At 51.1% G+C, this 14,754-nt stretch overlaps 1 protein-coding gene across 3 annotated transcripts in view; it reads left to right on the top strand.

Annotated features, from left to right (window-relative positions):
- The window catches only part of PEX1 (peroxisomal biogenesis factor 1), a 793,672-nt gene that overhangs the window by 489,350 nt on the left and 289,568 nt on the right, over positions 1-14,754 (top strand). For all 3 annotated transcript variants that reach the window (XM_086941864.1, XM_086941865.1, XM_086941863.1), the window contains exons 18-19: positions 921-1,063; positions 1,150-1,253. In XM_086941864.1, the coding sequence (XP_086797990.1) occupies positions 921-1,063; positions 1,150-1,253 (247 nt within the window). The remainder of the gene's footprint in view (positions 1-920; positions 1,064-1,149; positions 1,254-14,754) is intronic.

Here is a 14,754-nt window from a genome sequence, read left to right as displayed (position 1 = left end):
GGATGGTGGCCACGGAGAGTTCTGAAATCATTCTCGACCCCTTCTTCATGTGAATTGGTGATAACATTCTCTCATGTCAGTTGTTTTTCTGTTTTCTTACTGTAGGATCCTTGCCTGTAGTTGTTTTAGCTGATAATCTTCACTTGGTGGTTTTCTGAATGTGGCAGTCATAACTACTTCTTCCAGGTCTCTTATGGAGCTGGTGATCGTCCAGCTAATATGTTTGCTTTTATCTTGACTTTTCTTACTCTTTGGATTCAAATCATCAGTATGTTTGTCATAGTAGTCCTCCTTAGTGTATGTGAAGGATCTTTTGTGCAAAACGTTCTTACAGTAAAGTTGTAGGGTGCCTTGAGAAGGCTGGAGTTGTGTTTGTTAGCCTGGCTCCTGCAGGGGCGAGACATTATGGTCTAAAGAAGTGGTAAATGTTACAGTGGAAAATGTCACCTTGACAACAGAAGCTTCTACAGATGATTGGTTGGTTACATTTTGTAAGTTTTGTAAAATATAATAGTTATGTGTATGTATCCAGCATGTTGTCATTTTCAGACATTGGTCCAAGACTGCCCCAGTAACCCTGACATCACCTGGTATTGCTGAAAAACGTTTCAACAACCCAGCTTGGCATCTCTGTATATTACATATGATCTGGCGAGGAGCAACCACATCCCTTAGTGTAATCCTTACTGATGGTAGATAACCTGTTAGGAGGATACATAAAAAAACAGTGCCAGTCTACATCTGCACCAAGAACTTACCTACCTCTCCTGTTCACATGCTATGTATATGTGCATGCTATCGAAGTACACAATATATACATACATGATATGCAATGCTTACAGACCTATATTATTTTTAATCATTGTCATTTTTGACAATTCAGTAACAAGTTAATGCATTTTTTTATTCCTCTGGTCCAGGGCACAGGCTGCCAAGCCTTGCATTCTTTTCTTTGATGAGTTTGACTCCATCGCCCCTCGTAGAGGCCATGATAACACTGGGGTGACAGACCGAGTGGTTAACCAGTTGCTGACTCAGCTGGATGGTGTAGAAGGATTACAAGGTAATGTTTGTAAGGTACCATATATTTTATTTCACATTGTTTATATTCTGTTCGGGGAAATGAAAAAAGACCTTTGCATTTCACAGGTGTGTACGTGTTGGCAGCTACGAGTCGCCCAGATTTGATTGATCCGGCTTTGCTGAGACCTGGTAGATTGGATAAATGCTTGTATTGCCCCCCTCCTGATCAGGTAACGAGCAGAGATATAGGACGTTTTTGACCTTGTTTATATTATTTAACATATGTCACTTTATCTCATTTATTTCTCAAACCGTGGTAGATGGAGGTTAAGAATTATCTTTATTTTCAAACACTGTTTCAGACCATGATTACAAATTATTTAAAAAGATTATAATAGCTATTGCTGATACCATCATAATCTTCTTACTTCAATAGTAGAATATCTGAAAGAAACAGGTTAGTGTTAGATTCCTTATCTTAGAATATCCCCAGGCATCAGACTGGATCTGGAAAGTTTTCGTCAGCAGTACCCATGCAGTCGGTAGCCGTCGTCTGCGGCTCCGCGTCAGTCGTCGGCGTCGGGATCGCCAGGATGACTTTGTTGAAGTACTTAGACGCCGCCCTCGTGTGCTGACGTCAGTTCTGTTCTTCTCTTTTCCGCGCCAGCAAGCGCAGATCCGGGAAGAGCTAGTACCCTAGTCCCTTTTTGACTAACTTTTTGGCCTATTTTGGCTATCTTTTTCGAGTCGATTAGACTCCTGTTGCCGGTAGGGATGCCTGGATTCAATCTGTGCGACGCCTGTCACCGCCTGATGTCGATGACCGACCCCCACCGCCGGTGTCTCTACTGCCTAGGGGCCGACCACGATGACAAGTCGTGCCCCGATTGCCGGGCCTTGACGTCGAAGGCTAGGCGGGAGCGGTCCCGCAAGCTACTCGAGCTCCAGCAGTCGGCTCCGCACCGCTCGAGGTCCCAAACGAGGAGGAAGTCGAGGGGCCGGTCACGGAGCCGGAGCCCGCACCTTTCGTCAGGCTCCAAGTCCTCGCAGCATTTAGGTAAGTTGAGGCACTCTAAAAAGAAGTCAAAGAAGCGACATCACTCTTCTGACTCCCTTTGCCAGTCGCGCGACTCGGCTGAAGGTTTGGGTGGCACCACCCGCGTGACTCAGTCGGAGCCGCAGGCATCGTGTCCGATCTCATACCCTTCCGTCACTGGACTGCATGCAACGCCAGAGGAGACGCGCGATTTCCTCGTGGCCATTAGGACTCACTTCCCTCCGTCGAGGCCTGTCGATAAGACTTCGGGCCTCGCAGACCCGACGAGGGGCCTTAGCGAGCCAGCGGATTCGACCCCGGCGTCGTCGTCGACTTCAGTACCGACGTTGCAGGTACCCGGGGAATCCAGGCCTGGATCCCGGTCAACGCCAGTTGACCTCACAACACCTCTGCTGGCGCCGACCGGGATGGTGTCACTCCCGGCGCAGTCCTCGGTTTCAGTCCGGGTCTGGTGTCGGACCCGCGCTGCTCAGCACCGTCTCCTGTGTCGATGGGTGAGCAATTCATCTATGACCCGGCTCCGTCATTCCTGCCTGTTTATCAGACACGGATGAAGTGGAGGACTGGGAGGGGTCTGAGGACCCTCTTGCACAGCAATGCCAGTTGAGTCAGGACTTGGCAGACGAGCTAAGGGGTGCCAGTGGCCTTGACACTTAGCCTGACACTGGCTTCATTTCTCCTCTCTCCGTGGCTACAGAGGAGGGTGCTACCTATGCTGTGGTGTTGCGCAGGGCAGCCAAGGCTTTGTCTCTTGAGCTCCCTGCTGCGGCCGTGAGGACTAATCTCCTCACCGAGGTGCTTCAGCCGCCAGTAAGCTCTTCGGAGCCTCTGCTGCCGTTCAGTGAGGCCCTCGAAGATGTTCTGATGAGCACCTGGTCCAAGCCCTCCAGTGTGCCCCCTGTGGATCGGAACGTGGCCCGACGCCACCGCCCGACTCCGGGCGACCCCTGCTTTCTGTCCGTACACCTCACCCCAGAGAGCCTGGTGATCCAGGCCTCCACGTCCCAGACCGCAATCCCGACTGTCCCTCCAGATCGGGAATCCAAAAAGCTTGACCAGTTTGGGAAGAAACTGTTCTCCTCACTTAGTCTGGGGTTGTCTTTTGGGCCGCTAAACCCACTCCTTGTGGGATATGGTTGCGGACGTGCTCTCCCAGTGTCCGGAGGAGACCCAGGCACGGCTCACCCAAGCTCTTGCTGAGTGGCGAGATGCAGAAAGTTAATAAATCAGATGTGGACTTGAAACCACGGACTCGCTGGCCAGAGCGTCTTCCACGACGGTGGCGATCCGTCACCATGCCTGGCTGAGGTCCGCCAATTTTTGGGGGGATGTCCAGTCCACGCTCATGGACAGGCCCTTCGATGGCCGTCTCCTTTTTGGTGACAAAGCAGACAGTGCGCTTGAGCGTTTCAAGGACTCCAGGGCTACAGCCAAGTCATTGGGCCTGTCGGGCCGGCGCCAGCAAACTTCTGCTTTTTGTCCCTTTTGTGGCCAAGGAAGGGACGCCCCCACACATTCGTCCAGCCACAGGCCGCAGAACCAACCTCAACGCGGTCGTAGACATGGTAACCGACGTGGCGGTGCCGGGGGACAACGGCAAGTTCAGTCCATATCCACTCCCGCAGCATCTGCCTCAAAGCCTTCCTAGTCTGAGCTTTAAAGCCCATTCAACACCAGTGGGGAGGCAGGGTTCGCCATCACCTCCTCCACTGGCGTACTATCACTTCGGGCAGGTGGGTGCTGCAAATCGTCCGAAAGGGCTACTCCCTCCCCTTCGAGGTGACCACTCCAGCCATGCCACCGCAGTACCACCGCATGTCCGGGTATCTCTTGCAGATTCTGCAAGAGGAAGTTACGGCCCTCTAGGCCAAGGGGGCCATTGAGCGCGTTCCTGGGCCAGAAGTAGGACATGGTTGCTACTCCCACTACTTTCTGGTTCCCAAGAAGGGCAAAGGGGACCTGTGCCCTATCTTGGGCCTCCGGAGCATCAACGGTTTCCTCCGCAAGGAGAAGTTCAAGATGCTGACTTTAGCTTAGGTCCTGGCTGCGCTAGACCCTGGAGACTGGATGGTATTGTTGGACTTGCAGGACGCATATTTCCACATAATAATAATAATAATACTGATACTTGTAGAGCGCAAACAGCTACCACACCTGGAGGTGTCCCGGCGCTATGTGAACAGCTAGCTGAAGCAAGTAGCAACGAGAAGAAAAGAGAGGCTAGATTTACTGAGTAAAGAGCCAAGTCTTTCCCCGTCCTGCCGGCCCACCGGCGCTACCTGCGGTTCACGTTAGGCCACAAGCACTTTCAGTTTACCGTGCTCCCCTTCTGCCTCACCAGTGCCCCTCAGGTGTTCACGAAAGTGATGGCGGTGGTCGCAGCTCATCTGCGCACATCAGGGGTTCCAGTCTTATCCCTATCTCGACGACTGGTTGTTGAAGGCGGGCTTGCCCCAGACAGTCGTCTCCCACCTCCAGACTACAGCCGATCTCCTGCACTCGCTGGGGTTCTCCATCAATGTGCCGAAGTCACACTCGAGTCCCTCTCAGAAGCTCCTCTTCATCGGAGCGGTTCTGAACTCGGTGCAGTTTCAGGTTTATCCTCCCGAGCAGCGGGTTCAGGATATTCAGGCTCTGATTCCGATCTTTTCAGCCTTTATCCCAAGTTCAAGATGCTGACTTTAGCTTAGGTCCTGGCTGCGCTAGACCCTGGAGACTGGATGGTATTGTTGGACTTGCAGGACGCATATTTCCACATCCCCGTCCTGCCGGCGCTACCTGCGGTTCACGTTAGGCCACAAGCACTTTCAGTTTACTGTGCTCCACTTCAGCCTCACCAGTGCCCCTCGGGTGTTCACGAAAGTGATGGCGGTGGTCGCAGCTCATCTGCGCACATCAGGGGTTCCAGTCTTTCCCTATCTCGACGACTGGTTGTTGAAGGCAGGCTTGCCCCAGACAGTCGTCTCCCACCTCCAGTTTACGGCCGATCTCCAGCACTCTCTGGGGTTCTCCATTAACGTGCCGAAGTCAAGCGTGTGCCCCTCTCAGAAGCTCCTCTTCATCAGAGTGGTTCTGGACTCTGCGCAGTTTTGGGTTTATCCTCCCAAGCAGCGGGTTCAAGATATTCAGGCTCTGATTCCGATCTTTCAGCCTTTATCCCAAGTTTCGGTCAGGCTGACGCTGCGGCTCCTGCCTCTGATGGCCTCCTGCAACCAGCTGGTACATCACACCAGGTTGTGGATGCGGGCTCCGCAGTGGGACCTAAAGTTCCAGTGTGATACAATTACAAGTGATCCCAGTGTAGGGCCATAGAAGGACACCCAAAAGTCAAATTTAAAATTCAGAATGACCGAATTTCAGAAAAGTTATTGACGGATTCCAATGTTAGCTATTCGCATAGAATCCACAAAAAGCACAGTATGCATATGAAAAATACATTTTAATTGGTAGGTTCAATATTCTTCAAAATTAGACCAAACATACAATGCCCCAGGGGAAGGGAAAGTGAAAGGGGGAAAAAGTGAAGGATACGTGAGGATCAGGGAACACCAATGGTAATATAACACTGGTCAATAAGACCAAACTCATTTAAACACAATACAAAACATGTTGGCTCTCATATTCAGCAACATTAAGCACATGAATGATAATCAACATACACAAAAGCCTCATAACAAATTAACCACTTTGATCATTATCAAAATGTGGAGAACAGTGGGTGGAATGGAGTTCGTCGACGTTTCGTCCCCCGATGTTCTAGGGAAATTTGGAACCCTTAGGCTGTGGTCTTCATCAGGACAAAGGCGGAAAGGGAAGGGCATCCGTGGATCATTAGGCTTCACGGTTCAAATGTCATTCTCAATTTTGAATTTGACTTTTGTGTGTCCTTCTATGGTCCTACACTGGGATCACTTGTAATTTGATCACATAGAACCCAGGTCCAAGTGACTGTGTAGGGAATACCCCCATTCTTATACCACTAAAGTTCCAGTGGGCACAGCATCAGAGTAACCTGTCCGACCACGTCCTGATCTCGGAGGGCACTGCAAGACAGTTGCAGTTGTGGCTCATGGACCGCGATTGGGTCAGTGGCAGATCCCTCTCCCTTCCCCAACCGGAGCACACAGTGGTGACAGATGCGTCCCTCCTGGGATGGGGGGGGCCACATGGGAGAGGTGTTGATCAGAGGTCTCTTGTCTCCGGCAGAGTCCCGGTTCCATATCAACCTTCTGGAGCTGCGGGTGATCCGACTTGCACTGAAGTGTAGTGTTCACGGACAACACCCCCGCCATGTGGTAGTGCAACAAAACAGGGCATGGTGGGATCGTGGACCCTTTGGCTCTGTGCCTCTGGACATGGCTGGAACACCAGGGCGTCACCCTGGTGGTTCAACACCTGGCAGGTTCCCTGAACGCCGGGGCGGACAAACTCAGCCGCCGGTGCATGATGGATCATGAATGGCGTCTGAACTCGGACGGGGCGCAAGGTCTCTTTCTGCTGTGTGGAGAGCCTTGGTTAGATCCATTCGCCACAGAAGAGAATGCGCAATGTCATCAGTTCTGCACGTTGGAATTTCCAAGGTGGCACTCGCTTTGCGACGCTTTTCATCGCGAGTGGAGCTGCGGTCTGGTGTACGCCTTTCTCCCTATACCACTTCTGCCCAGAGTGCTGAAGAAGATCCGATGTGACCGGGCCCAAGTCATCCTTGTGGCTCCGGACTGGGCATGAAGATACTGGTATCCTGAGCTACTCAGTATGTCAGTCTATCCCCCGATTTGTCTGCCTCTTAAGGAGGACCTTCCGTCGCAGCAGCAGGGGACGGTCCTCCACCTGAACCTGTTCAGTCTCCACCTACATGGGTGGAGTTTGAGCGGCGATAGTTGAGGCCATTTGACTTGCCTCCTGAAGTCTGTGATGTGATTCTGGCAGCCAGGCGTCCCTACACTAAAACTGTGAGAAGTTGGCCTGATATGTTGTGCTCACTATTCTAGTGATCACTGTGTATCATTCCAAACGACCCTTATTGATGATTGGTTGTAAGTCAACCTTTAGACCAGCTATCCTAGTAGCATGGACAAGAGCAGTCTTTAGGTTAAACTCTAGAGGGCGTGTTAAGCCAGCTGTTATACCATCACATATACCCCTTGAACACCAAGTGAAAGGAAGACACACAAGTTGTTATGAAAATAAAAGGATATTTATTATAACACAACAGCCCTGGACTCTTTATGAGGACAGGGCACTAAGCACAATACAAAGCTCTTAAAGAAATTCTGAAAGTCGCACAATTTACACAAATGCCCGAGGGGCACGGAAAACCATATACTACAAAAGTGGAATGCGAAATACTAGCAGGTAAGTAACTAGTCTCAAAGGCTTTAGGATCGCTAGGACTGGACTACTGAACCTTCAGATTACGAGCAGGAGGCCTAGGGAGATCGGGTGCAGAGTGTGCACTCTCACGCGGGATGCGAGACAAAGTCTATGGATGCTAGATTTCGTAAAGTTAGTGTTATCGGACGAATCCGACTAGGTAGATCTGAAACGAAAAAGGATCTGGACACTTAGATAGTTAAGCTATGCTGGAGCACCGAAATGCACAGGTTACCTAGCCCAGGGGCTGCGGCTGCATAGGTCTGAAAAGACGTCGGGGAATCCTCGTTGCAGTCTATGGAGCCTGACAGAAGAAGTTGCTGGCAGGCGACCAGTGATGAAGTTCGATGTGATCCAAGCCTGGATCGATGATGGAGGATACCTGTAAGCAGAGGGGACCAAGTTCTGAATCACTAGCCAGTGATTAGATGGGCACCAGGATGGCACCGGGCGAAGTCACCTCGACCAGGTGAGTGGGCGACGCTGGGCTCTGCAGTCTCTCGGACCAGGAGGCGTTGTCGGCGACCAGGATGGAGGTGCGAGCTGTCCCACCATTGTATCTGCTGTCGACGTCGACATCTCTGGACCCAGGATTGGGGCAACAACTCTTGGCAAATGCAAGCCCACGCGGTGGACTCAAAATGGCGTCTGGAGTGGACCAGGAGGGTCCGGGGTGCTCCTCTGTTGGAGGGGAGCAGGGGCCAGTCTGGAGCAACCAGATCAGCGAAGAAAGTATCGTCGTTCGTCGTCAAGAGGGCTACAAGCCAGCAGGCAAGTAGCCGGACAACGCGGTGAGCAGCAAAGAGCAGAAGGGCCCCACGCAGATCTCGTGGATGCTGGGAGGATGGACTTTGGTGCTGGAGCTGCTCAGGGTTAGGGCTTCTCAAACCCCAAAGCACTCACTCGAGGATCCCTCGGCGGTCGTGCTGGATATGCGTTGTGCAGTTCTGAAGATGGCCGGTCCCTCGAGGTCTCGTCACACCCACGGATCTCGGCTGGGTTGATGATGTAGGTAGCGGTCAGAGGTGCCAGGGAAGCCGGGTCTTGTCGTGCTGGTCGGTCGGATTCCTGAGGAAGGACGTGCAGCAAACCGCAGTGTTCTTAGTTGGAGCCTGCAGATGCAGGGTGACTACTCCTTAGCCACAAGGGAGAAATCTTGAGAAGTCTTGAGTTCCTTTCGTAGAAAGTAGTTTCAGGATTCAAAGATGATCTAATTTGGAAGGGTCCCCGCTCCCACCTTTATACTAAAGAAAGGGGCTGGTACGGGACTAGGTCCTGCCCATGGGTGGGACCAGGAAGGGGGGTGGTTACACCCCTCTCCCATGCCGGACTTTCCCCAGCTCAGGGGCTGGTGTGCCCCTGGAACCGGTTCAAACTGGCAGATGCACAGTGAGCACCGGGGTGCCACTTGCAGTCACCTTCCTATTCAGCCCTGCCTACCTAGGATACACAAAACCCTGTCTGGGATGGTGCTAGCACCGCCCCTGACAGGAAACCCTTTGTCCAAGCTCCCCTCGCTGGAAGGACTCCCAGCTGCAGGGGGTCAGACTTGTGTCTGTGGTGGCAGCATCCATTTTGTGATGCTGAGGCTCGAGTTAACTTTAACCGGGGTTCACAGTTACATACATGTCGTGTCCCTCTAGAAGTGTGGAATGCTAACCCCGTCGCCAGAATTGGCGAGGGGTTAGTATTCCAATTCGTATGACACCTTACTCGACATGTTTTGATAAAGCGATAGCAAAGATAGCAAATAACCGCGAGGATTATAATGCACTTAAGAGTATATGGTACGCGTTATCATAGAACAGCTATTAGGACTTGGTTCCGCAAGCTGCAGACGGGCTCAGCTCATGCCAGAGCACCATCTCACATAATTCCAAGCACTCTGCCTTCAGGATTGTTAAGGCCTGCCATAGGAGTGACTGATAGGAATACATGTGTCCATTTTAGGGTTAGATATAGGTATACTATATCTACAGCAAAGGGTGATTACACCACTTTGCCCCAGCTGTCATGCAGCCAGTTGTGTCAGATTTAGATGGCCAGCCAGGGGTGGCATAATACATGCTGCAGCCCCTGGTAGGCCCTGGGTACACCTATGCCCTGAGTTACAGGGTCTGATAAGGTGGCCAAGTACCAATTAGATATGTACCTAAGGTACATGGAATCCATTTTACAGAGAGAGCAGTAGGCCTGGGGTCCTGATTGGCAGGGTCCCAGGCCAACTATGTCAAAAACCAGCTAAAACACAAGGCAAAAAGTTGGGGGCAACCATAGTCAGGAGCTACCTTCCTACATACCCCCCCCGCCCCCCAAACGAAAGGAGATAAGGCTATCCTTGTCCAGGTAAGCCTCTATTGCCTAAGTGGCCATATAAGGAAGGACCAGCTCTGGCTTGGGACTTAACCCGTAAACTAATCCGAAGACCTATGGATTGGGAGCAGGGACCGAACACGGAATAAGCTCAACAAGTGAGTAAAGAACTCAAAGAAGAACTTCTGCTCCTGGAGTATTGAACTCCCTGTACCTTGGATATTACTAAATTTGGGAACCATAATCATATACGCTATATATGTGAAATTAGCCTTGAGAAAGCCCCGCCGCAACTCGCCAAGAGGGGGCGAAACACGTGTCGGCTGTCCATGTTCCACAAAAAATAATAAAGATGTTATACTGCAACCAGAAATAGTTCTGTCCTCTGTATGACGACTTGAAAGAACGGATATTATTCCTGATAAAAATCTTTGTGATCTTCTATGGAGCACACACTCATCACTTCTCAAACTGGCTTGGTTTCCCCCTGTGTCATGGTCCACTAAGCACCCCCTCACCCTAAGGGTATCTGAGGGTCTCCACCATAGGGAATCTCAGTCTTTGGTGTGTCTTGGGAAAGTAAAAGGCTGATGCTGGGATGGAGTACTGAAGTGAGGCTCCTCTACCTTTGGGCTCAACTTCCTCCAATCACCATCCATCAGGTGTGCCTTTCTTTCTGTAGCTGAGATGCACTGTGCTCTCAGGGTCAACCTCTGGCTACCTAAAGCTGGAGGCTGAGTCCCTCTGTTTGGCTTACTGGAGGGACAGGTCAGGTTTGGGGTTTTTAGGCCCCAGGTTTGGCTGTGCCCAACAGTGTCCAGCTGTGAGAGGTCCCTAGCTAATTTTAAGGGGATCCCTCAGGAGTTTGTTTTATTTTCACTGGGCTAGGATTACTAGCTTCAGTGCCCTTAATCTGCTGATTGGGGGGTTCTTGTGGACAGTGGGCCCTTTGGGGTCCACTGGCCTCCCTGACCTCTGCAGCCCTGGGCTGACTGAGGCAGGGTAGAGAGGTGCAGGCTACCTGCTCCAGACTGGGTCCCACCTGGGAAGGGTCCACTGCCATCAGGGGCTCTGCCAGGCTAGGCCTGGCTACCTCTGGGGTAGTTCCTTCACCAGGGGTAGAGTCCGTTCCCTGAGGAGGCTGGCTCTCACCTAGTGTCTGGTAGGGGGAAGACTTTTCTTCCTCCTCAATGCTCTCAGTTTGGGTGGAGTGATCCATTGGTTCAGGCTTCACAACCCCACTATCTGTCTGAGTAGAGGCTGAGACCATTTCAACCTTGCCAACCTTTTCAGGAGGGCACTCAGTCTGTGTGTGGGCTGTGACTGTCACAGCCCTCCTATCCTGTTCTGGAAAGTCTGTCTGAGCCTGGGCCGTGGCTACCACTGCCCTTCCAACCTTTTCAGGGAGGACTGGTGCTTGGACTGGGGCTGTAGCTATTACTGCCCCACTAACCTTTCTGGGTAGGCCTACCATCATGGAGTGGGTTTCTTGTTCCACTTCAGCCCATGCTGAGAGTTCCAGGTCATTCCCCAGTAGACAATCTACAGGTAGGTTGTCTGTCACTGCCACTCTCATGGGCCCTCTGACATTACCCCAACTGAGCTCGACTACTGCCATGGGATGCCTTCTTTTCACTCCATGAACACCTGTCACCTGATAACTAAAACCAGGGGTCAGTTGAGCAGAGGGGACCAGATGGTCAATCACCATGGTGATGCTGGCCCTGTGTCTCTGAATGCCTCAACTTTCTGACCATTGATAAGGGGCTCTTTTCTATACTTTCCCAAAGTGTGGGAACCAGTAGTGAAGTTGGCAAACCCCATGCCAGTCTCACAGACAAGAGTTGTGTTAGGGGATCTGGCTAGGCCATGATCCACCTGGTTTCCCAAGGTAAGGCCCACCACATTCTTGGGGGCACTCCCACCACCTGGGGGTATGTTCTCCTTATTGCTATTTTTAGGGCAACTGCTATCAGTTTTCCAGTGGCCCACCTGTTTACAGGCATGGCAATAAGGCTTTTTCTGTTCTGAAGGGGTGTTCTGGGACCCACCACCCTTGTTGGAGTTTTGGGGCCCTTGGGAAGTCTTCTCTGTAGATTTATCCCCACCCTTCTCTTGAGGCTTGTTAGTCTCTGTCTTTTGGTTGCCACCCTGGTTCTTAGGCGTAATCCTGGTTCTGACCCAATTGTCTGCCATCCTACCCAATTCTTGGGGGGGTGGTCAGAGCAGAGTCAACCAGGTGCTGATGCAGAAGCTGATTTTGACAATTATTTAAGATCTGCTCTCTCATGATGAGATTGTACAATCCTGTGTAATCAGTAACCTTACTGCCCAGCAACCAGCCCTCCAAAGCCTTAGTGGCACAATCCACAAAGTCAGACCAATCCTGAGACTGAGTTTTCTGGGTATCCCTGAACAGCAACCTGTACTGCTCAGTGGTTAAGCCAAACCCATCTATCAGTGTGTTTTTCAGGACTTGGTAATTGTTAGCATCCTCAGCTCTAGTAGTGAGGAGCTTATCTCTACCTTTGCCTTCAAAGGAGAGCCACAAGACAGCTGCCCACTGACTCTGGGGGACGCACTGGACAGTGCAGGCCCTCTCCAAAGCAGTTATCCATTTGTGGATATCATCCCCTTGTTTAAAGGGGGGCACTATCTTACTCAGGTGTCTAGTGTCTAAACTCCTGTCTTTTTCTCTAGGTAAAATGCTGCCACCAGTGGGGTCTACCCCACTCAATTTCTGCTCTCTAGCAAAGGCAAGTCTCTCTTTGGCCAGGGCAAGTTCTTCCCTTTCAATCCTCAGATTGACTTCCCTCATCTTAGCTTCATGCTCTCTTCTCTGAGGGGATGTCATCCCTCTGTGAGAAGAGGTCTGAGAACCATTGGTTCGAATGGATCTGTTAGAACCTCTGGATAGAGACCTAACTCGTCCATTCCCAATGTTAAGTCTGCCTGAGAGTGGCCCTGGGGGTCCCCCAAATCCATTCTCATGCCTACTTAAGTTGGTCCTGGTGAGTCTACTGACTTCTACCTGACCCTTGTCTGCCTCATCCCCTGACAACTCCTGATCCTCCTCCTCTCCTGCACTAACTGTTCCATTGAGTTGGAGGTCAGGGTTCCCAAGGGTTCCCTCTAAGGGGGGCATGTTCCCATCTGGATTAGAAGGGTCTGTGTTAGCAGTCCTTCTGGCATCATAAGTCTCTAAGAGACCAATCAGGAAGGGAATTGTAGGGTTAGAACCCTGTTGTAGCTTCCTGGAGGTACACACTTGTCTCATCGCCTGGAAGCTAAGAGCTGCATATCTTGAGACGACCTGTGGAGGGTCAACTGACACAAGGGGGGCCTCTGAGTTCCCTCCTTTGTCTGACATGCTTTTCTAGTGAGGTGTAAGTGGTGCACTTACCTACACTATTTGTTTGCCTACTGATCCCTTACTAAGAGTTGTAGTCAGGGTGTGCTAGGCCCTGTTGAACTACAACAGCTGGTTCAGTAGAACTCAGAGTATTCTAAGCTAAGTTATATGTACCTGGGTACTTATGTGATCTTTCAAATGATATTCTTAGGATACGTGTGGTAAAACAACAGCAAGCTCAAATCCCAACCGCTGCTCACCAATGTGAGAAGTTGGCCTGATATGTAGTGCTCACTATTCTAGTGATCACTGTGTATCATTCCAAACGACCCTTATTGATGATTGGTTGTAAGTCAACCTTTAGACCAGCTATCCTAGTAGCATGGACAAGAGCAGTCTTTAGGCTAAACTCTAGAGGGCGTGTTAAGCCAGCTGTTATACCATCACATATACCCCTTGAACACCAAGTGAAAGGACACCACATAAGTTGTTATGAAAATAAAAGGATATTTATTATAACACAACAGCCCTGGACTCTTTATGAGGACAGGGCACTAAGCACAATACAAAGCTCTTAAAGAAATTCTGAAAGTCGCACAATTTACACAAATGCCCGAGGGGCACGGAAAACCATATACTACAAAAGTGGAATGCGAAATACTAGCAGGTAAGTAACTAGTCTTAAAGGCTTTAGGATCGCTAGGACTGGACTACTGAACCTTCAGATTACGAGCAGGAGGCCTAGGGAGATCGGGTGCAGAGTGTGCACTCTCACGCGGGATGCGGGACAAAGTCTATGGATGCTAGATTTCGTAAAGTTAGTGTTATCGGACAAATCCGACTAGGTAGAGCTGAAACGAAAAAGGATCTGGACACTTAGATAGTTAAGCTATGCTGGAGCACCGAAATGCTCAGGTTACCTAGCCCAGGGGCTGCGGCTGCATAGGTCTGAAAAGACGTCGGGAATCCTCGTTGCAGTCTATGGAGCCTGAAAGAAGAAGTTGCTGGCAGGCGAACAGTGATGAAGTTCAATGTGATCCAAGCCTGGATCGATGATGGAGGATACCTGTAAGCAGAGGGGACCAAGTTCTGAATCACTAGCCAGTGATTAGATGGGCACCAGGATGGCACCGGGCGAAGTCACCTCGACCAGGTGAGTGGGCGACGCTGGGCTCTGCAGTCTCTCGGACCAGGAGGCGTTGTCGGCGACCAGGATGGAGGTGCGAGCTGTCCCACGATGGTATCTGCTGTCGACGTCGCTGGACCCAGGATTGGGGCAACAACTCTTGGCAAATGCAAGCCCACGCGGTGGACTCAAAATGGCGTCTGGAGTGGACCAGGAGGGTCCGGGGTGCTCCTCTGTTGGAGGGGAGCAAGGGCCAGTCTGGAGCAACCAGACCAGCGAAGAAAGTATCGTCGTTCGTCGTCGAGAGGGCTACATGCCTGCAGGCAAGTAGCCGGACAACGCGGTGAGCAGCAAAGAGCAGAAGGGCCCCACGCAGATCTCGTGGATGCTGGGAGGCTGGACTTCGGTGCTGGAGCTGCTCAGGGTTAGGGCTTCTCAAACCCCAAAGCACTCACTCGAGGATCCCATCGCCGGTCGTGCTGGATAAGCGTCGTGCAGTTCTGAAGATGG

The sequence above is a fragment of the Lissotriton vulgaris genome, chromosome 10 (assembly GCF_964263255.1).
Source record: "Lissotriton vulgaris chromosome 10, aLisVul1.2, whole genome shotgun sequence".
Taxonomy (NCBI): domain Eukaryota; kingdom Metazoa; phylum Chordata; class Amphibia; order Caudata; family Salamandridae; genus Lissotriton; species Lissotriton vulgaris.
The sequence above is the reverse complement of the archived record's forward strand: the minus strand, read 5'-3'. Positions and strand labels throughout refer to the sequence as shown.